At 45.9% G+C, this 21,405-nt stretch overlaps 2 protein-coding genes across 3 annotated transcripts in view; one reads left to right on the plus strand and one right to left on the minus strand.

The window, feature by feature from the left end:
- The window catches only part of DYNC2I2 (dynein 2 intermediate chain 2), a 122,976-nt gene extending 105,855 nt beyond the window's left edge, over positions 1–17,121 (plus strand). The window contains exon 9 of the transcript XR_015260756.1: positions 17,106–17,121. The gene's annotated coding sequence lies outside the window, so the exon portion shown is untranslated. The remainder of the gene's footprint in view (positions 1–17,105) is intronic.
- On the minus strand, positions 292–19,894 carry CIZ1 (CDKN1A interacting zinc finger protein 1). 2 transcript variants are annotated; one of them, XM_086764158.1, is made up of 16 exons: positions 19,828–19,894; positions 19,434–19,558; positions 17,257–17,372; positions 14,615–14,781; positions 13,436–13,571; positions 12,452–12,512; positions 9,521–9,600; positions 9,091–9,170; positions 7,848–8,030; positions 7,367–7,497; positions 6,867–6,951; positions 6,139–6,252; positions 5,623–5,805; positions 4,949–5,018; positions 3,741–3,862; positions 292–973 (listed from the first exon to the last, which is right to left on the minus strand). In XM_086764158.1, the coding sequence occupies exons 2-16, from the start codon at positions 19,529–19,531 to the stop codon at positions 434–436; spliced, it is 2,166 nt and encodes a 721-aa protein (XP_086620284.1). In that variant the 5' UTR covers positions 19,532–19,558; positions 19,828–19,894; the 3' UTR covers positions 292–433. The 2 variants fall into 2 exon arrangements, with proteins under 2 accessions (XP_086620284.1, XP_086620282.1); XM_086764156.1 differs by having other exon boundaries at positions 292–1,036; positions 19,828–19,892.
- Positions 19,895–21,405: the final 1,511 nt, after the last annotated feature.

Below are 21,405 nucleotides of genomic sequence, written 5' to 3' on the forward strand. Positions count from 1 at the left end.
TCTTGCCTAGCTTAGGACACAGTGCATGTCCAAGAGTGTGCATCTTTGAAAGGAAACTGTTCTGAGGGGCAGAATTGGGCACACAGCTTTTCCTCTGCCTGGAAAGGAAACAAGAGAGGAACTACAAAGAATTCTTAGTGAAAAATAAGTCTGCATCCATCTACTTCATGAATTTTGTCCCCTATGGAAATCACATTACCGTCTTCTTTCAAGGTCAACAAGCCAAGCCTCAGTCTTTCCACCTAATTGCTGTATCCCAACTGTACAAGTAATAACCAACACCACCCTGTATTAGACACGCTAAAGCCAGGCTTATTTTATTCTTAAAATAAAAACAGCAGTTAAGTTGAAGGTTTTTGCTCTATTAAAAGACTCAGAAAATAAACATTTCCAGCAAATATCATATGTAAAGGGCTCTCCCTTTAAGGCCACTCTATCTGGGTTTGCGCCTACTAGAGCGTCTGCACCCAGCAGAGGTAAGACTGCCTGTCTCACCTTTGGCTAGGGAGGAAGGCTCTGCCTCTGCCTCCTGGCCTGCATCTGCTGCCTCATTCTGTCCTAAACCCTCTTCACGCCCTGGATCCTGGCAGTCGTCTGTGCCTTCCCTTTGCCTGGCTGCATTGTCTTCCTCCTCCTTAGACACAGCGTGTCCCGACAGCTCCCCTGCAGCGCGGTTCTCTTCAGGGAGTTGCCAGTCGGCACTAGTGGTAGTGGACTTGCTCTCTTCCTGTAGATTTTCTTCTTCTACAACCATGATTCCACATACATCATCAGTCACGCTGGCTAGGCTTCTGCCCTCTGCTGCAGAGGTGGCCAGCTCACCCTTACCCTCTGGAGACCTCAAAGCTTGCTCTTGGAGGGCTGACAGATCTGTACCCTCCTTGTCTATCCCACGATCACTCATCTTCTTGTCGGTATCTGCTGTTGTAGCAGGAGGCTGTTTCGGATCATCCAGCAATTGGGAGCTGGAGCCCTGGGAATGCAAAGGAGCCTCGGAGTAGGCAGCTGTGGCACGATGCCTCGCTGCCTTGTATCTCTGCAAATACAAACAAACCAGTGTGAGAGACAAGTCCAGCTCAGCTGCTGTCACTGCAGCAAGTAGCAGCTGGTCCAGGAAAACCTGTACAAAAACAGTGGTGAGTGGCAGCTAGAATCTGCAGGGGCACGACTTGTCTCGGCAGCTCTCCTGGCCTGGCTGCTGAGGCTTTCAAGCAGAGAAGGGTCAGCTCCTGTGAGGAAAAGTGGTGGTATTAAAAACTGAAGTCCCTCTCGCATTACTTAATGCTGAGCGAGTGCATGGCAGACCTGTGGCTCCTGAGACAAAAATCATGTTTTGGCAACTGTTAAATCTCAGTCAGACTCAGGACTCTGTAGATGTAACAGTGCAAGTGACAGCTCTTGCTTCAGCTACTGCCAGGACATAACTCTGGACATGCGCCCTGGATTCAGGAGGCCATACACTGCCCTCAGCTAGAGATGTGATTTAATGTTTACCAGCTAAAGCAAGACTTAAGTTGAAAGCTTAAGATTCTTCACTCTGCTGATACAATCTGTACAGCTAGTGAAACTGTTGACAGGAACACTAGGATGTCAAGCATATGTTCTTGGTACAAGGGTCCTGAGGTTCTCAACAGAATAAAGATAAGCATATAATCAATAAAGTGATTCATTTGCACTAGCTATCATGATGAACCAGTAGAGGTCTGTAAAGAGATTAAAATGGCTACTAGCCATTTTCAAGACTGGATTTCAGAAAAATCGCAACTGTATAGCTATCTAACATGCAGTAGGAATCTGGTCTTCAAGACCCAAACAGAGCATGAACCAAAGGAATCAAACAAAACTCCCTATTTTCCACAACAACAGTTCCATCCACGATCAGCTTTCTGCCAAAGGGTCCCTTGAACTGGTACTAGCATCAGACCTGGCAATTTAAGCAAACTATTTTGAGTGCACTGGCTTTCACCACTGCCTTAAGCAGTGCTGCTGTAGTCTGCCATGTGGAATTACAGCTCATCAGACAAGCAGCTTTACACTGTAATTCAGTTTATCATTGCAGGCCTAATCTTTCCCTGTCCTCAAATAATAGGATATGCACAATAGCGTAACATATTGGAACAACATCAGCCGAGTCACAGTGTTGTACCCAAACAAAACCAGGTGCAAGCATGCCAATTTGTTTTCAGAGTGACGCTGTGAACTGCCGCACCAGCAGATAATTCTCTGCTTTGAAACCCTCTGATGAGAGTACTCCAGAAACTGGCAATGATTTAACTCAGACTGTGACAACCCCAAGGCACCTAGGCAGGCAAGAATAATAGTATCTGCCTGCAGATATTTAAGGTTGGACTCCTGTCATAGGTAATCCCTCCAGGTCACTCTGGCGTCCATTGGAAGAGCATCTGATTTCAGTTCTTAAGTGGGCCAAAAGGGAGGCATGCACACTGCTGCTGCAGTTTCACTCTAAGCTGATCTAAAATAACGCAGGAAAAAGGCAAGGCCGATTCCTTCATTCCTGAAAGGACTAGTTGCAGGAGTGGGAGAGGATGAGCAACCATGAAGGAATAGCTGTGGTCTTCTCCTGCTACTTCCCATTCCAAATCCACTGCTGTAAGTGCTGGCTTCTGCAGCAACCCACCCCTTGCTGCAGGCAGCGATGGTTGATTAGGAATAGTTAACTTGTCTGACAACTACCAGAAAAACAAAGATTATTTTTTTTTTAACACTAACAAAAGCTGGATACATCTGGTAGGGAAGCACAACAGCTTTTGCTGGAGCAGGTTTTGAGTGCAGGCAGAGGACAAAGTCAGTGCAGGAGCCTCTCTCCTTGCCAGGGTCAGGGAATACTGCTCTCCTGCACAGGCAGGGCCCAGGCAGCGGTCATGGGAGAGGGCAGAGACAGCGCAAGCCCTGCGCACCCACCACAAGGTACTATTCCAGGTCCCTCACCCCCTGGCAAGTCAACAAGGACAGAACGATGGAGGCAGATTCCAGGCCAGCCCAGTAGGAAAAGCTTCTAGATACAAAAGCAGCGGGGGGCAATACGTCTTTTCTTTAGGCGGAGCCAGTAAAGCAAAGGAACAGCACCAGTTGGCAGAGCTTTTGTGCTAAGGAGTTTCTGGGAAAGGGTAGCAGACAGACAGACAGACAGACTGACTTCCTGTTGCAGGCTGACCCTGGGGACCAAATGGACTCTCACCAGCTTGTAGCTTCCATCACATGAAGTCTGTAATGTTACATTTCCAGATTTCTAAGGTAAATATCTGATTTTAGCAGGCCCCTTCATGGATGAATCACACCCATAATTTTGGCTAAAGGAGCTGTTCCTGCATTAAAAGATGCGTATGTGCCAGCTTTCTTGAAAAGGAACAGCCTCTGTCTCTTGTTCTTTCCCCATCCTGACCCACCTGTAATCTGTCTAACAGAGAAGAGGCCTAGACTGAATGACAGACTCCACAGGTTCAGCAAACAGAGCAGACACTCTGAGGAAGATTTCCAGCCAGAAATGAGCAACAAGATGACAGCAGCAGCAGCTGGGAAGCAGGACTGGACTGCTTTTAGATCTACAGGGGTGATGGGAGACAAACACAGAGCACACACCAGGAGAAAGCTATGGCACAATGAACATCAAGGATGATGGAGATGAATTGAAGACAAGACAGCTAACATGGTAGATTCACTGAAGAGACACGCACGGGGGATAACAAATGCCAGGCCATGCAATCGCCAAAGGGTCTAACCTGAAAGTTCTCAAAATGCATCAGGGACTTGCAGTGTGCGAGCCGGGCAGCAGAGTCGCTATGGTAGAATTTGTGACACAGCCTGCAGAGGTAACCTGCGACGGGGACCAGAAAATCCAGGCCTGCGAAACGGGAGGGGAAGGGAAATCACAGATCACATTGAATGGAACTCAAATAATGAAAGCATGTTAAAAGGGCAGGGGAGGGGAGGGAGGGAGAAAAAGAAAAGTGGAAAGCTTTGCTTCTGTTAATCAGGGATTTGCAAGATGACTTGCTGAATATCTCATCTTACCATGGAATGGCTGTGTGGTTGATATTCAGAGAGAAATCTGGCTGCCAGAGCAAAGAAACTACACAGAGCATTAAGGGGGGAAAAAAAAAGGAAAAAAGAATACAATGGAAAACTACAGAGAACATGTGATCTAATGTAATGGGATCAAACCAAGCAGAAGACAGCAGGCGCGCAAGAGGAACACGCAGAGAACATTCACAGCATGAATCATTATTCCATCTGCCACACGATAGTGGAAGGTTACAGCGATATGGAAGATTGGTGTAAACAGAGCTCTCCTTGGGCACAAAACAGCCTCTGTACAGCTGCCCTCCTCACAACACGAGCAGCCCTTAGAGGTTTGAAGTCAGAATCGCTTACAGGTGGGGGCCAGAGTCAGCCGTCTGGAGGCAACACTGCCCGCAGGTCCAGCAACATGTCTGAATAACCGCTAGGCAGAGCGTGGGGGTTCTGAAGCGGAGGAAACACGCACAGTTTGGGCTCTGGCAGAGACTTCGATACTGTCAGTACTGTTCAGCATCTCTATACAAGCTGCATTTCTGTTGGAAAGCGTTCTAATCAATATACTTGCAGGCTCCATCTTTCCAGAGCATCCCTCGTTTGCTACCTACTTTCTGTAGTACTCCTGCCCTCCTCGTTCCATTTCCTACCTTAGTGAGGTATCTGCTCTCACCCTTTCATCTTCAAAGCAAAAGGCAGCTGACAAACATCAATCACATCCTCTTATCACACGGTAATAAAGCAAGGTTTGTCCCTTTCTCCAGGCAGGAATGACCTGCACCAGTCCAATGCAGATGCTGAGCACTATGGCCCAAGAAGTCATTACAGCAGTAGGTAGAGACCATCCTCTGTTACAGATACAGCATGTGGCCAGAGAAGGCTCTGTGGGCCTTTGTGCTTAACTCTGCTTCCTTACCATAGGCTGTGTCTGGACAATACTTCTCGCTTCCTTCGTAATCCTCCAAAGACACTTCCTTCAGCCCAGTCTGGAAACCAAAAGAACATTAGTGCCTACTGTATCTATGCCAATTCCCTTCCTGGGCTCTTACATTCTTCTAGTAAGCTTGGGAGCAAAACAGAGGATTCACACACCAGAGATGGAGTTGCACAGCATCTGGTTAGGACCAGATACAAACCCCAATGTCTGGAGGCCAAGGGTTAAAAATGCCCCTTGCACTAGGTAACTGCCCTCTACTGGGAAAATATTTAACAAGATAAACCTCCACAGATATGTCTGCTGTGAGACCAAGCTACTGCTGGGCTATTCAAAGAGAATATGTCAATGTCTTTGTCAGAAATTTTTTCTCTTGAAAAAACCTTGCTTGTGCTCCTCAACAACAAGATAATGTTTCAAGACACCAGCTGTGCAGCACAGCAGAAACGCCCTCCTGCATCCCACATGTAGTGTCTGGTTCTCTTTTTGCATCGTCCTGTGCTCTGGAAGAACCCCAGAGCCCTCACCCTTCTGCTGTAGGGTGCAAGGTTGACGACCCTTCAAACCCTGAGCTCAGCCAGCCAAGACCAATTAAGTCACAGGGTCCCACAGCAGATTCTCAGATACATCATTCCTTCTCCTTTTGCACGGCATACCTGCTTGGCAGCAGAATCCTCATTCTCTATCAGCACTACATCAAGGTCTTCCTCCTCACCAGCTCCCCCCTCCTCCTCCTCCTCCTCCTCTTCATCATCATCTTCAAAACAGCCAACAGCATCCACTGTGATCAACTCCTCCGAGTCTTCTGGGCTGCCCAACTCCTTCTCTCCTAGCCGCACCTGTCAGGTACAGAAAACAAAGATCAGACCAACTCTGCACTCTCCATTTAACCAAGGAAGACCTCAGACTCTGAACAGACTGCATTTGATGAGTAGAAAGGACTGCAAGAGAGGCACAAAACTATCTCGCTTCAAGACACACCTAGCTCCTTGTCCCTTTTTCACTCAATTTCTTTAAGCTCTAATAATTGAAGTCCAGCAAAATTAAAACAAGGTTAGAAGAACTGCATATCTTCCTTTCAACCCTGCAATAGTCAGGGAAGCAGACAGTTAACCTGCTCCACAGCATAGCTGCCTCCAGTCCTGCACAGCTCTCCACTCAGGCAGTATTACCTCTTTGGCTTTCTGTTTGTGCTCAGGGGACTTCATATGCTCCACGAACTTGCGAGGGGTCTTGAAGTGGCGGCTGCAGACAGTGCAGAAAGGACGAAGCGAGCGTTTGGCCAACTAAGGAAAGAGGGACAATTCACTAAGTCACAAGAGGCACCACTTTGGAAAAATGGAGATAAATCATAAGTGAAACAAAGTTATAGCCCTGCATCTAAAACAGGGAGACAACAAAGAAAGTCTTATTTTCAGCAGAAAGGACTCTCTAGCACTTGTCTGCCAAAAAGAGGGAAAACATGCAGAGCAAAACAAATATAGCTTATAAATAGTGTTCTGGCACTTCTCCCCTAGAAGCCAATAAATATGATGGCACGCCTAAATTTCAGCTTGAAAATGTACAGGCTGCTCACCAATTCCTCCATTCAGTTGATTAGGTGAGTATGATAAGCCATATTTATTGGGAAAAGTCAAGAATTATAAACTAGAGGTGCTTCAGGCCATACCAGCATGGCAACCGAAAGTTCAAACAATGCCAGGACTCAAAGGCAGGGGAGGTGCCTCTGGAGGTGGCACGGCAGGGCCCTTCGTGAGGATGCTAGCGGCAGAACTTCACATGCATCTCCCCACTCCAATCACTTTTCCTTTGCTGCTTGGGGAGTGGGAGAAGCTAGAAACTTCCACTCAATGCCCACGAGAGCTCAGTGCAAAGGTGAAATCCATGCTATGGTTGTTACCTTGTGTTCTTGGGTCCGGCGATGTTTGATTAGATCGCCTGTGAAGTGTATCTGACAAGTGTTACACCATCGCTGCTGGGTCTCTCTGAAGTGAGAACAGATATATCTCCAAGTCACACCTTCTTATGTTCTCCATGGAATACTGCAGTTTGCACTCTGTTCTTGGCATTGTTTTCCCCAGCATTCCTATCTTTACAGGCTCAGATTTATCTTCTCCTCTCCCCAGACATATATAAAGGCTGCTTTAGCTCACGCTGACAGAAAGGCACCAGTTAAAACAAGTCTCTGACCTGATCTGTATTAAAAACTACATAGCAGGTCAAAATCAACACTGCTGTGCTTCAGCAGGAAGAAAGTTGCCTGAAGGAGACTACGGCCCCTGAAACCAGAGGGATTTTGTACCTTACCTAAAACACAGGGGCACCCTGGTGCAGTGAGAAATTTTAGAACTCATGTAGGTCCACATTCAGATTGTGTTTCTAGCGCAGACCAACACTTACCCATCTTTCTCCGCCAGCACCTTCTGCTCCTTCACCATGGGCAGTAGTGAAACAAAACAAACATTGCTCATGTGCTGTATCTCCCCAAGCCGCTGCTGGTGCTGAATTCCAGCCATGTGGGATTGGAAATTCTGAGAGGGGTTAGGAGAAAAATCAGTTTAAATGCATTCAAACTACAGAAAATAATAGGCATGAGCTATGCTTTCCATTCTCTTGACTGCCGTTTAACAATGAAATGGTATAAAAGCTTAAGAGCATGGCTGCCTGTGGATCCACCCACATTCGCACGCTAGCATGCTGCTTGCCAGCTCCTCAGGAGAGGTTTATTTTATCTGCCTGCTTGTCATCATTTTTTATGCTCCTTGTTCCCAGAGCATGAGCTCTTGCTAACAAGTCTCCTGCTGCACCTCTCCATGGCAGCTGGCCATCTAATTAACTTCTCTTGACCACCCGTATCCCAGTTAGATCTGTGGATTTTTACCTGCTGACTGCAGCAATTGGTCTTGCAGATGTAACAGTAGAATTTAAGGACCGATTCAGGGCTGGGGTCGGCTGTGCCCACCTCGCAGGTCCAGTGCCCTGGTTTCAGAGCTGTTGTACTGATAGCTCTGCTCTCGCTGCTCTGCTGGATAGTCACTTTCAGTGAACCTCCAGAGCTCAACACCTACCAAAAGAAGGAGTCAAGATTAAATCCAATCTCTCAGTAGAAGACACTAAAAATTACACCTGCTTTTTCTATGTGACCTAAGCTCTCTACCCCTTAAGAAAATGCATTTAAGCTTGAATCCACAGGAGGCTGATCAGAAAGACTCTTGCACACACGCCTTCTCCCAACGCTGCTAAGTCAGCGACCCCTGTGTCATAGTACCAGGCCTATTAGCACAGAGGGTTGTTTCTACAGCCTCTGTAGACACTGTGTGATCCAGTCTCTGGAGACTGCAGCAACAAACAATGCGTTGGTAAGGGACACGATCAGCTCACGTTTCTCCACTGCAGAACTAAAGGCAACTCAGCACCACACCTGACAGAGTCGGGAACTCCAAGGGCAGGATGATACATTCAATCACATCAACAAATGTTTCCAATTATGGAAGACCATCCAGTCTGATTCACACTATGGGTTAAATCTTTGTCTGCTTACAGATTTACACAGCATAAGATCCTGGTTTAACATCTAGCATGTGAGCAAGGTATCTCATGCAAAAGACTTGCAGGTTGCTGGCTTCACCTGTGTCTCATTTTTCCAAGCTGCCTTTCAAAAGCACAGGCTCCAACTATCTGCTCATACCTGCTGTGATGGCAAATGCCAGAGCAGCTGCATCTTTACTGCCATCACCTGACTTTTTTTTACATCTGCTCTTCAGCAACATAAAGGATGTATTTAGCTATGGCCCTCAATACATGTATTTTTCAATGGCTCTTTCAATTCAACTTTCCATCTTTCCAGATGAATACTGAAATCTTAATGAACCCCAGCATCTACAAACAGCCAGCAGTAGGTAAGGAAAATGCTAGCAGAGGTACAAAAGTAGCAAGTCAGAGCAGACTGCGCACTAATTGCAGACGTATTATGCCTTATTGCCAGGGACAACAGCTTACAGCAGGAGACAGAGCTCCAGACGTGGGTGCCATCTGGTTCCCAGTGGCAACGGGCTTCTCTGGGATGGAGGGGGAGGTTTTGTGTTCTGCACCACCCCAGCCTGTGTGGAGTGGCGTCTACGCACCTCAGGAGCCTTTGGTTCCTCAGAGAATTTCCTCTCTTTACAGAGGTCATCAGCTGTGTACTCCTTTGCATTGCCTGTACCTAGGAAGAGAGAGAGAGTCCTTTTAGCTGCCTTCAATCAAAATAGCAATGACGGAAAAACAAAACAGCAGGTAAATGAAGTCAGGGAGCTTTCCTCACAGTGCTGTTGGCCGTAAGCCCAGTTCACAAGCCTTTCTCCAAATAAATCCTTATTAAAGAGGGAAACTTCCCATCATTTGCATTTGGCAGACAACAGGCTTTAGGAGACTAGGTTTAGGTTTGGTTCCTAGACTTTCTCCTTTCCCCAGCCTGTATGACTGGAGGAAGGACATTTCTGATGAGACCCAGAGGATCTACAGTTCCACCAAAGAGTGCCCTAAAAGTGCAAATCATGGTGCCCAGCAACTCACCATCAGCTTGGATGCAAGTGCTTGACTCTCCTGCTTCCTTGTCATCCGTTGCATTCTCTAATGTAGACTCCTTGGTCACACTTCAAGGATATCAAGAAAATAATCTTATTTGCCATGTTATAGATAAAGAGATTTGGAAGACACACCAAGGCACAGGCTGGGGTCTACGCTAAAACACTCCCCACTAAACGCCCAAATCAACAAGCTATGGGAAGTGGTACTTCAGGCAAGGATTCAGCAGACATAAATAAAATGAGGAGTGGGCACTTTAAAATAGATTCAGAAACAGCAGACAAATAATCTGGACAAGAATGTTACAACTGATTTTTTGGATCACTGCCCCCTCCTACAAGAGGCCTGCAGGGAAATAAGTTCATACAGGAAATATTCTTAGTAAGAGCTCAGAGAGCTCACTCCTGCCTTGATTGGTGTCCTGCAGGGAAACTGCAGTACCTGGACAGTACTCCAAGCTGCTCTGCGCATGAGGGAACACACAGAGACCTGTCAAAACTGAACGAGTCATCAATGCATCTTACAGGAGTTTCATCATAACTGCCTGCTCTATTCACATCAGGCATGTTTCGTTCCAGAGTCCCTACAGTTCTGCTTGTCGGGGAAGTGGAGCTGTACAAAACACAAATCAAAAGGACTTTGCTTTGGTTTAATTGGTACTGGTGATTGGCTAAGGAGAAAAAAAGATCCCGACGGGACTGCTGAGAATGAATGGTTGACTTGCAGAGTGCACAAAGTGTACTTTACAATGCTTTCTCCATCTCCCATTTTTCCGTCAGGGCTCACACTTTTCACCACGGCTTGAATGTCTTCTCTCTCAAGCCAGCTCAATATCCCACCCACCGGTGCCCTTCTGCCAACGGGGAGCAGCACATTCTACATAAGCAAGAACGCAGACTGTGCAGGTACTGCATCCAGTGATCCACACACAGGCACCGCATAATTTATCAGATTGATAGGTGATAATGTAACTGGGTTACATGGCTATAAATATGCAGCAGGGTTTGGGCAGTGCAAACACGAAGAAAAGAAGAGTGGCTGGCATTAACATTATTTGTCAAGTGCTGCCAGCAGGCTCAACACTACACCACACACAGATGGTGACAGCACTCCAGGGCAAGGGTTTGCAGTCTAAACTGCAAATCTAAGGAGCAATCTAAGGGAGCAAAAGCCATCACGAGCATCATCTTAGGAGGAAATGGTATTGTATGGATACTTGTCAGGCCATGCTAGAAGAAGTGGGTGTTCAAGGAGGATTTGAAGATGATGAGTGGTTTCTGCACTGGAATGAGGATGTTGTTCCAGGCATACAGATGGTACATAGGAGAAAAGGCAGAAGTGGGAAAATCCTGAAATGAAGAAGGAGGCTGGTATTCCTGGCCAAAAGGAAATGGAACAATGAAGCACGAAACAAAAGTCTGTGACATGGATGGGCGTAATGCCCTTCTCATCTGTGAAGGGCAATATGAGAAGAGTAAACTATTTTTTTTTCAGAGGTACATCACCTGTTCATTGGAAATAGACAGAAACATTCCCCCCAAAAAAAAAAAAAGCCTAAGGAATGATCTATTCTAAGTAAATACCAGCCATAATATATGCATCAAATCTGGCAGCCCCCAACTACTGCTTCAGAAAGGATTTTCCTAATAGCAGGCTTGCTGCAGTGAGATCTGTCATTCTTCAGACTTGATTCTTTTTTCAGTGTACGTAACAGGACTTTGATTAATACCCTACTAAATATTAATGTAATTAAAATTAAATTAGCTTTGGCAAACAGATTAACAAAGCATATGCTCAAATGCATTTGACTTAGCTTTAATTGAATTAATTCGCTTTCTTGCTAATCAGAGTCCATAATTCACGATGGTCCCTGCTTACGTAATATTTATCACTCTTTAATGTTTTACATGATCAAGGTAATATCTGAACATCAAAGTAATCCTGAAATATTCTCCCTAAAGCTAGCCATTAATCTCCAATCTACAAATGGGAAACAGAGAAGTCAAGAAACTTGTCCAAAACCATGCAGCGAGTTGTTAAGAGGGAAGATAAGAGGACCCAGGAGTCCTGACTCATAGCCATTAACATATGTGAGAGAACTCTCAAATCAATGCCTCCAGAAATCTGTATTCACTCCCTCCTCTTCTCCCTCTGCACCAGCTAACAGCGACAGTTCTGGGAGAGGTACGGCATCGTGCAGATGGCACCAGGAGCTCCCCGAAGAGCCTTCCCGCTAGATGGCAATACAGCCTTGTCCGTTCCTTCCTGCACCCAGGGAGGCAGGGAGTGCCAAGATGGGCCCGCCATGGCCAGCATGCCTGCGCGCTGCGCATCCCTTGCAGATAATAGGATTGCCTTTGTCTATTTTTACCCAACAAACAGGGGTACTGGCAAGACAATCTTTGCAGAAGGGATACAGAACTCAGCACTCACGGATAGAGGCTTGGATACCAGGGAATACTGACTCCCTTCCCTTTCTCATTCCTCAAAATACACTACCCTCTCCTACACCCGCTGTAACCTAACATATTCCAAGGCTTTTCCTCTCTGCTGATACATGTCTACTCCTTTCCGGTTTTGACATTTAGGGAAGAAAATTAGAGAAATATATCAGAATAGAAGAGAACCTCTCTGCTTCTTACAAGAATCCTGGCAAGAGAACATATGAGCAAACTCATGTTTACATGAGCTGCATCTTGTATTTTTCATTCCCATAGCTGGATCACCCATAGCAGAGACCCTGCAACACCCTGGATCTCAGCAAGCATCACAAGATTTTCTGAATTGTCCACGAGCATCTGAAATACCTCCTACATGCTAGACATCAAGCCAGTACAGTACAGCCCTAATTATTAGAAAATAAAATCAGACAATAATTCTAAACTCAGTAACTGTTTCAATACCCCATTCAATAAATACCTTTTCAGTCTTTTTGCTGCAGGCTCCATGTTCAACACAGATTCTGTTGCAGTTCTTGGCTCTGCAGGAACACAGAAGATTTCCTTAGCAAAGCACACCATGCCACCCTGAGCAAGCTCCCTAACTGAGTGGTCAATGCCAATAAAACTCTGTTAAAGCAAATAATTCTATACACTTGCTTATTCTGATTTTGACAATTGTACTGACAAGGTCAGATAAGGACCAGAGATTTTAATTTTATTAGAGATGTCACTGTATGAGGTGTTCTCCAGGAAAAAAAAAAAATTAAAAATCTATGTTTCTAGTAGTCTGCTAAGTAGGTCTTAGTTCTATACCCAGTGTGACAACAGCCTAGATCATAGGAACATTAACGTAAGCCAAGCTGGCATATCTACCTGACAGCAGCCATTGAACCGGGTCATTTTCCCCACTGCATATACACTGGCCACAACCTCATCAGATGTCTGTATTTTTAGATTAGGCACTCTTCATCAGGAATAACATTCCCATATCTGTATTGTATCCAATACTATAAGAGATTCAGTGCCAGCAGTTTCTTTTCTGATAACTGGAGTACAAGTACTCTTTTAACTCATCTTGTCCTTATTGTGATGATTGCAACTGGTTCTGCTTCATGTGTCTGACTCCATGAAATGTTGAGCTCATCACGGGTAAGGCAATGTGGAAGCTTTCATTTCAAACCAGTTGTTTTTTTTTTTTCCCCCACCTTAAATGGAGCTCACTGTCAAAGTGACTTCTGAAAGGCTTCCATGCAAGAGATATGGAGCTAGCTCAGAAAAACCAAAAATACCTGGGACTATATAAAGCACACAGCAGAGGGCTGTACAGGCACTTTAAGTATTTACAACTACAAAGAAATGTAGCTGATTAAGACTAAAGCCACCTCCTCTTTGCTATTCCTGCAGCAAAGACTAAAGTTTATCATGTCTAGAAGTATTTGTTTCACTACAGGTTCCCCCTTACCTGTGGATGGCAAGGAGTTGTTCGGCTCTGACCCTGCTTGCACTCCCTCTGGGATTTCCATTTTCTCATCGCCTTGTGTCTGAGATGAAGAACCAGGATCTAGCTCCCGCTTCCTGTCAGGGACCCTCTGGAAGTCCTGCAATGGGCAGAGAGTCACTGCCAGCTCTCGTTTCTTCCTCAAACCCAACACACTGCCCAAAGCGCAGGGGCAGGAGCAGGAATTCCACCACACGGTAATGGAAAGGAATAGATGGTTTACAATGGACTGTCTTGCTTCAGGCAAGTTTTCATGGTCAAACAGAGCAATGTACTTTAATTCCACAGGCAGCCTATGACAGTTCTCCAGTGCTTTAGGTAGCAGCTGTAGGAGAGTGCTGTTTGCAGAGAGCAGGGTCACTTTAGAGGGACTCTGGCAAGAGATGCACAGGCAGGGAAAAAGAATAGTCCCCAGTAACCCCCCTTCCTTTCGACCCTGGAGAAATAACAGTCCAAGAGTGGAAGCCTACCTTATCCAGCACAGCTATTTGACAGAATGGGACCAAATATGGAAAAGGTAATCTAAGAGGAGGAAGGTACCAGTCAATTAATCCAAGAACCATTTCCAGGTTTTGAAAGAGGTCTTAATGATGGAAAGTGAGAAAGGTTTGTATTTTTTTTTTTTTTTAAAAAAAGTAGATTTTACAAAATCCACAAGAACAAATATCATCCTGATCTTAAAAAAAAAAAGGGAAAACAGCCCAAAGAGGCAGAGTGATGTGTCATGGTAGGAGCAAGTCCTTTGGGAACAACAAACTGCTTTGGAAGGCTAATGGGGTAGAACTCTGGCTTCTGTAAAGAGCAAAGCACTCAGCCAGGATTTCTTCTACTGTAATTACTTTGAAGCTGGTTACTTCTAAAGGCTTCTTTTATATCTTAGGTTTAAACAGTTCTGCTATGAGGAATTCTCTTTCTTTGGCAAGAAGTGACAAGAAACTTTTGCATCATAAATGTAAATATGGACCATAAGAACCTTAGGGATGGACTAATTTCTGCATTTCTGTGTCTGCAGCATGGTACGAAAAGTAGTTTTCATTGTGAGGCTCTCTCCCTTCTTTTTTGTTCTCCACCTACAATACAGTCAACTGCTGCAAGTGCAAAAGGAGCACAAAGCTCCCAAACAGCTGGAAACCACAAGCCCACCTTGCGAAAGGTCCGGTTCTGCCGCTGGAAGGGAAGGCTGGGAAAGCCCAGCCGAGTTGGCTTTAGTGAGACCCCAACAGGTGGTGGCCCCAGGAGGGAATGTCTTGTAGCCTGAGGGAAAAACTGCTGCAGTGCTGGCGCTGTCATGTTAAATCCACGCAGGTTTCCTATAAATGCAAACACACAGCATATCATTACCCTGCAGTGCGCAAAGGAGAGAGAAAATCTTCCACCTGTAGAAGGAGCAGGTAGAGAGGGGAAGGGCTCCTCCGCGCAAGATCCTATGCTTCACTGGGCACTGTATGGGTGCTCTGTACCCCACCGTCTTCAGCCCCCACAGAACAGAATTTGATGTGATGGAAACTATTACTATGCATCAGGCTATTTAACCATAATTGTCACTGCAGGCTAAGATCATTAGAGCAATTATTTGATCTAAGCACACTAGCACTTGTGTTTGCAACAAACAAGGTCTCATTTTTACAGAAATTCTCTGTAAAAAAAGAAAAATTCATCCCATATTTGTGCAGCTGGCAGCTCACAACATAGTATGAATGCTGTTTAACACAAGCCAGTAACAGCGTTTCATTTAAAACAATGCTGGACCTTTCAAACAAGAGATTCCAGTCCTCTCTGCCACCTGGTTGTCATGCAAGCTAAACTCCGACACTTGAGACCCTGCCATTTCCAATTGTAATGCTCTGCTTTCTGAAGAGTTCTTCTCAGCATTGACAGACTATCAACTAAGTCCCCACATTTTCTTACAAATGCAGTCTTTGCTGTCCCAAATTCAGCACTGAAGGAATGGAAGCGCACAGATGCCTCAGCTACACCCTCAGAAGCTGTCCACCATTCTGGGAACCTGGACTTATATTGCAATTTTTTTTCTCTCTCACTTAAATTAGTGCATACTCTGGCTTTCTGGCCACTGTCAAAACAGGCTAGAGAAGTTTGGAGACAGGCACCCCCAAATCTGAAAAACCAAGCCACACTGTTTAAAGCCTGCAACACAATAGGAAGTACTCTCCTATGTTTGTCTTCAAAAGTAATCCAATCTCTTACCATAAATAATCTCTTGCTGTAAAAAGCCATAGCTGTATTAAAAAAAAATAATCTATAAGACAATAAATAATCTCCCGCTCTCTGTTTAGTACCTTTAAAGAACAGCATATCCATTTCAACTTGAAGTATTTATATTTTCCTATTCCCTTTGCTGAAGCCACACACACTCAATTAATTATTTACGCTGATGTTTCTCAGGCACAGAAGTACTACAGCATCAGATATTCTTACATATAACCCAATGAATGACCAAAAAAATTCACATCCCCAAGAAGGGCTGCACTGAACATTGCAACCATACTGTATGTTACCTGTGGGCTCGCTGGTAGAGATTATTGAAGAGAAGGCACAACTCAACTCGGCATGCAGAGGTGAAAAGCAGAGGAACAATGCCAGTCAGAGCGCATGTAGCGTGTTTGCGTGTTCATTAACATACCTTATCCGACTCTCTTATCTAATTTGCCTGAAGTCCTTGGCACACTATTTAAATACAACTTCTCAGTAAGAGATTTTGCTTCAGGGAAAAGGTCAGCCCATGCTAACATCACACACATCTGAAAGGAGTATGGCTGACTAGAGTAGAGTCAGACTTTTTTCCCCGACACAAATATATACACCCATCTTCCCAGCGTGGTTTGTCCCTTTTCAGTGCCAGTTTCCCTACAACCTGAGAGATCTGTGGAGAGCCACTGGAGTCACTAGAGAGCCCTCTCATTAAATGGGCAAGAGAGAACAAAAGGAGAGTTAACGACACGCAGCTATTGTCTTCACATCTGGGCATGATTCACAGGCAAGATCAAAATTGCAGGCATTAATCTAAACTAGGCACTTTAAAACTATCCCAGGTACTGATTTTCTGTATTGAAGAGCTGTCAGGTTAAGACAAGAGCAAAAATAAAAAGACAGCTTTATTCCTACCATCTTTATGTTAGCAATGCTATTATTAAGGCAGCTTCATAAATTTGTTTTGAAAACATCACATTTGGCAAAAAAACCCACTTGTGCAAACACAGCGATGGAAGAACAGTGATATTATCCACCATACAAACGACAGTCGTTTCAGGGAATCGAAATTTCACAAGACAATTGGAACCCGAACCATTTCCCACCACAATATACTTTATTTGTTTGTACTGCACTAAATTTGGACAAAGACAAGCCTCTATGGCAAATAAGGTTGGAGTATACGTGACAGACAAGAAATTAATTGTTTTAGCTTCCAACCAAGACAGACAGACAAAGAATAAAAATCTAAGTATTTTATCTAAATATATTGATGGAAAAACACTCGCTTCACCAAGTCTAAGAGGGAAGGCACACATTTAGTATGTAACCCTCCTGGTGCTATGATGCTGTGAACAGTTGGGCACAGGGGATTTTCAACAACTGAAGAACCTCTGTGATGTGGACTACAGACAAATTTGAGGAGTTTAAAAAAAAAAAAAAAAAAAAGACGACAAATGGAACTGCCAAATACAAGGACTGCAATGGTTCAGCAAGAAATAGCCATACTATGGTTTCAGTCCATGAAGGATGATTAAATAACTCCAATAAGAAAGCGTCTCCCATAACGACAGTACCTTGCATCTGCTGCATGAGTAAGGCCCGCTGAAGCATAGGATTGGCATTGAGCAGCGATGGTTGATTTGTCGCCCGTAAGCTCAGCATCTGTTGCTGTTGCGGTGGTGGCAAACCGCTGGAAAAGAGGGCATTAATCATAAGAACCGAATAAAAACTGTATTCTTCAGTTCCAGGCACCTAACAAATATAAAACAGAGAAGCAAAGAACAGCTGAAACGCTGATATACATGCATGAAAAGATACCATACACCAGCACTGTATCCTCTTTCTTCCACTCTCCTGGAATTTCCAAAGCTGACAGATTGTCTATCAAGGAATTTGAGGTCAGAGAGAACTCCTTAGCACCAAGCCCACATAAAGCCTGTCAAGCAGCACAAAAAAAGCCCAGGAGCTGACTGTAGTTCTGCAGAATTATGCAGCACTCATCAGTAGAAACCAGTAATCTAGATCAGCAGCTACATTTAACACAACAACAACAAAAAAAAAGAAGTTCTAAAAACCAGGGAGTTTTCTCAGTAGCTTAAAGCACATTTTTCCAAAATCAATGCCTCCCACACAGAGCCAGACAGGCCATAACTGTAAATGGTGCCCCCTAACTGCAAGAACCTGATGGAAAAATAAAGCATGGCCTTCATATTTAAAACACCAGGAGGAAGGAGCGAGTGGAGAAAGACTCTCCAGTCCTGAAGAGGGTGGAGCAGACACGAGAGAAAAGTCTGAAGAAACCAGCAGGCACTTCTTCAGGCGATTACAAGGTCAGGCCCACCTCTAAGCACGACTGCTGACACAGCTCTCTTAGGGCTATAGAGAGGTACAAACACGGATCAAAATATCCACACTGACAAAAAAACCCAACCCTCTTAACAGCATTTACAGCATCTTCACATTTGCTGCTCTAGATTGTTCCAGTCTCAGAGCTGAGACGTTTATACCAGAAAAATCATACTTGTAAAGGTGTAAGATGCATCCATGCCATCTCGCAGTCAGTCCCACGCTGGCATTTTAAGGGCAGCTTTGTTTATAGTACAAGATATATGGAAATGGTAAAAAAAGATTTAAACATATTTGAATTTCTAGCAGAACAGAAAGATTCCCACATTTACCTCAGAGACATACATCTTATAAGAATAAAGTAATTATTATAATTTATTAAATAAGGAATTAACTTTCTTCTTAAATTCACATCCTATTGCTTTGAATTTCCAGAGGCTTTACAAAGAACAGTAACTGCAAATAAATGCATAATTTCAGAGAATTTATATTACAGAGAATTTATATCTACAAATCTCAGCTCATCAGGGACAACTGCTCCTATCTAAGACAGTTATTTTATCTCTTGTATTTTGTAAGAAAGCCTCAGCTATTTCTGGCAGCTGCCATTTATTTTTTAACATATAAAACCTTATTTTTTCCATCCCTCCCGACCCACAGTGCTCAGCCACATCCCCAGCGCTGGTGCCACGGCAGAACTAAGTTCGATTATCTCACCCAGGCCAGGAGACCCAGCCAGAGAAACAAAATAAGTGAGTGAAGTTCAACAATAAAATAAAACGTGTCTCTATCCAGGGCGGCTCAGTCGGGTGCGTACGAGCCATTCCCCGGGAGAAGGCGTTTTCCCCCGAGCCCCCTCCCCGCTGCCTCAGCCCGGCGCCCGCCCGGGCCCTCGCCCGCTGTGAGGGGAGACGCTGGGCTCCGGACCGTCCCCTCCCACACGCTCTGCCCGGGGTCACCCTACGCTCCCTCGGGGACTCCGCGGCGGGAGCGACCCCAGCCAGCGGAGCGGGACCCCCGGAGCGCTGGAGGAACAGTCCGACGGCTCCGGCAGCCCCCGGCCCGCCCGCCCTCACCCACAGCGGGGTGTGCCGGCCCACACAGGCCCCCGCCCCACAGCCCGGCCCTTCCGCCCTCCCACAGCCATCGCCCCCCACACACCACCTCCCACCCCGGGCACCCCCTGTTCCCCAGCCGCCCCCGGAGGCCTCCGGCCCCCCGCCCTCGGGTCTACCCCGACAGAGGCCTACGCCCCCGCCCGCCTCCCTTTGTCGCCTTCCCCGGCGGAGGAGGAGGGCAGGCCGGCAGCCAGCCCCTCCGCGGCTTTCGCGGGGCGAGGAGGGACGGAGGAGAGCGGTCCCCCGGGACAGGCCCCAGATCCCCGGCCTCGCGTAGCGGCGCTTACCGGCCTCCCTGCTGCGCCGGAGGGTGGTGGTGCTGCTGCTGCTGGAGGAGGTGCTGGAGCTGCAGCAGCTGCTGCTGGAACTGCTGCTGGTTGAACATGTCTAGGGAGCCCCGAGCGGGGCGAGCCTGAGACAAAACACGGGAGGGCGAGGGAGGCACCGGGTGCGGGGCTGGCGCTTGTCAGCCCAGCAGCCATTGAGCAGAGGAGCCGCCGCCGCCGCTGCCGCCCATTCATTCACTGAGCAGATCCCCCCCTGCCTCCTCCTCCTCCTTCCCCCCGGGGTCATCGCAAGCAGCAGCCTGTGGAGGAGGTTTCCAAACCCCACCTCCCAAAACCCGCTCCCACCCTCCCGGGCCGGGAGCCGCGGCCCTTTCCCTTTCCCGCCGGCACTCACGGCGTTCACCGCTGCTCGGCAGCCGCCTCCATGTTCCCGCCGGGGACAATAACCACCCGCCCGGCCTCAGGCAGCTCCCTCGGCAGGGCTGGAGGAGCCGGCCGCCCCGGCAAGGCTGCTGATCGCCGCCGCAGCCTCCTCTCAGGTGGCCCCAGCTTGCAGCACCTCCATTTCTCATCCCCCGCACAGAGACGGGAGCGGGGTCCCCTGTCCCTGGAGAGGGCTGGGAGGGGACGGACACCATCTGTGCAGGGGGAACGGAATAAACGGCTGAAGAGGGGGAGCAGATGGCATCCAACAGCGTGGGTTTTCTGCTCTTTGTGGGTTTTTTGTTGTTGGCTTTTTTTTTTTTTTTAATAGTCCAGGGGAATCTTTGGTAACCATCTCAGCGAGGAGATGGAAAAAACCCCAACACAGCCTCCAGCCATTAGCTGTGGTCGCATCTTGGCAAGCCTGCCATGAGAACCTGGAAGAAAACAAATAGGGACTTTTGCAATATTACTGTGTTGTAGACAGATATGACTTCTCTAGCAGGTCTTTTTTTTTTTTTTTGAGTTTGCAGCAAAACCTTTCCTGCAGCTCCTTTTTTTTTTTTTCTGCAAGTGAATTAATTTTAAGGGCATTCAGTACACACAGCCTCTGTATGAAAATATACTGTGACTGTCATTTATTCTACTAAACCTTGCAAGGGTGAAGATGCATTTCTGTTCTTTGCCATTCCAGATAATCTGTCCTGAAATAATTTATTTTATAGCCTTATTATTCACGCCAAGAAAGACTACTTGATTTATTAAAGGCCTCGGAATTGATTTTCAGCTGGAAGTATTGTAAGCTGAATAGTTATTGGTGATATACAGTTAGCATTAATAATTTTCAATGCAGCAGCATATGCTGATTTTTCCTTTGGGCCTTTTATACCATCCTGGTTTTACAATAATCAATTTGGAGATGACCATCCGTATTAATCAATGACTGACCATGTTGATGCCCAGAGTCCTTTATCCAGTCACAGCTGACTGCACACAGAGAAAATGTTCTCCTCTTAAGCATGAAAGCTTAGGTATCATCCCAGGGAATACAGATATGGAACAGAAAACATACATGGAGTCTTTTAAAAATCATTTTGCATAATTAATCCTCTGGTCCTGTAATCATGCTGTTACAGCAGCTACCAGCCTGGCTACTTTCAGTGGTAGGGGAGAGGGTTGATCTTATGATCCTACAAATGTCTAGCTAGTCTGTATATTAGCCAGAGATGCAAAAGACAGAATTCAGGTTGTATAAATAAATGTAAATCTGAAATTGGTGTCTTCTGTTCTTAATTCTACAGCTAAAGGTCTTGTAAATATTCTTTGTATGTAACATTTAGAAACCTACAAAGCGCCACGTTAATGAGATGAGAGTAACTAAGTCTACAGTTTTTTTACTGTTAGGTGTTCTATTCTGACATAGTCTAGAAGCTGCCCTCAAACTCTAGGCTTTCTTCTGCAAGGTCCTGTATACAAATTAAATAAACAGCCGTTCTGAGATTATGAACAGAAGTCTACAATTCAAAGCACAGGTATACTGCTGCATCGA

The sequence above is a fragment of the Chlamydotis macqueenii genome, chromosome 20 (assembly GCF_036417535.1).
Source record: "Chlamydotis macqueenii isolate bChlMac1 chromosome 20, bChlMac1.mat, whole genome shotgun sequence".
Lineage (NCBI taxonomy): Eukaryota > Metazoa > Chordata > Aves > Otidiformes > Otididae > Chlamydotis > Chlamydotis macqueenii.

Bases quoted from the DNA above. Each gene is read 5' to 3' on its own strand.
- CIZ1 (XM_086764156.1), bottom strand. From the start codon at position 19,531: ATGTTCAACCAGCAGCAGTTCCAGCAGCAGCTGCTGCAGCTCCAGCAC. The intron at 6,952-7,366 runs GTAAGTGTTGGT...TTCTCACTTCAG, and splicing joins GTGCTGGCGGAGAAAGATGG to AGAGACCCAGCAGCGATGGT. The intron at 5,806-6,138 runs GTAATACTGCCT...TGTACCTGACAG, and splicing joins ACAAACAGAAAGCCAAAGAG to GTGCGGCTAGGAGAGAAGGA.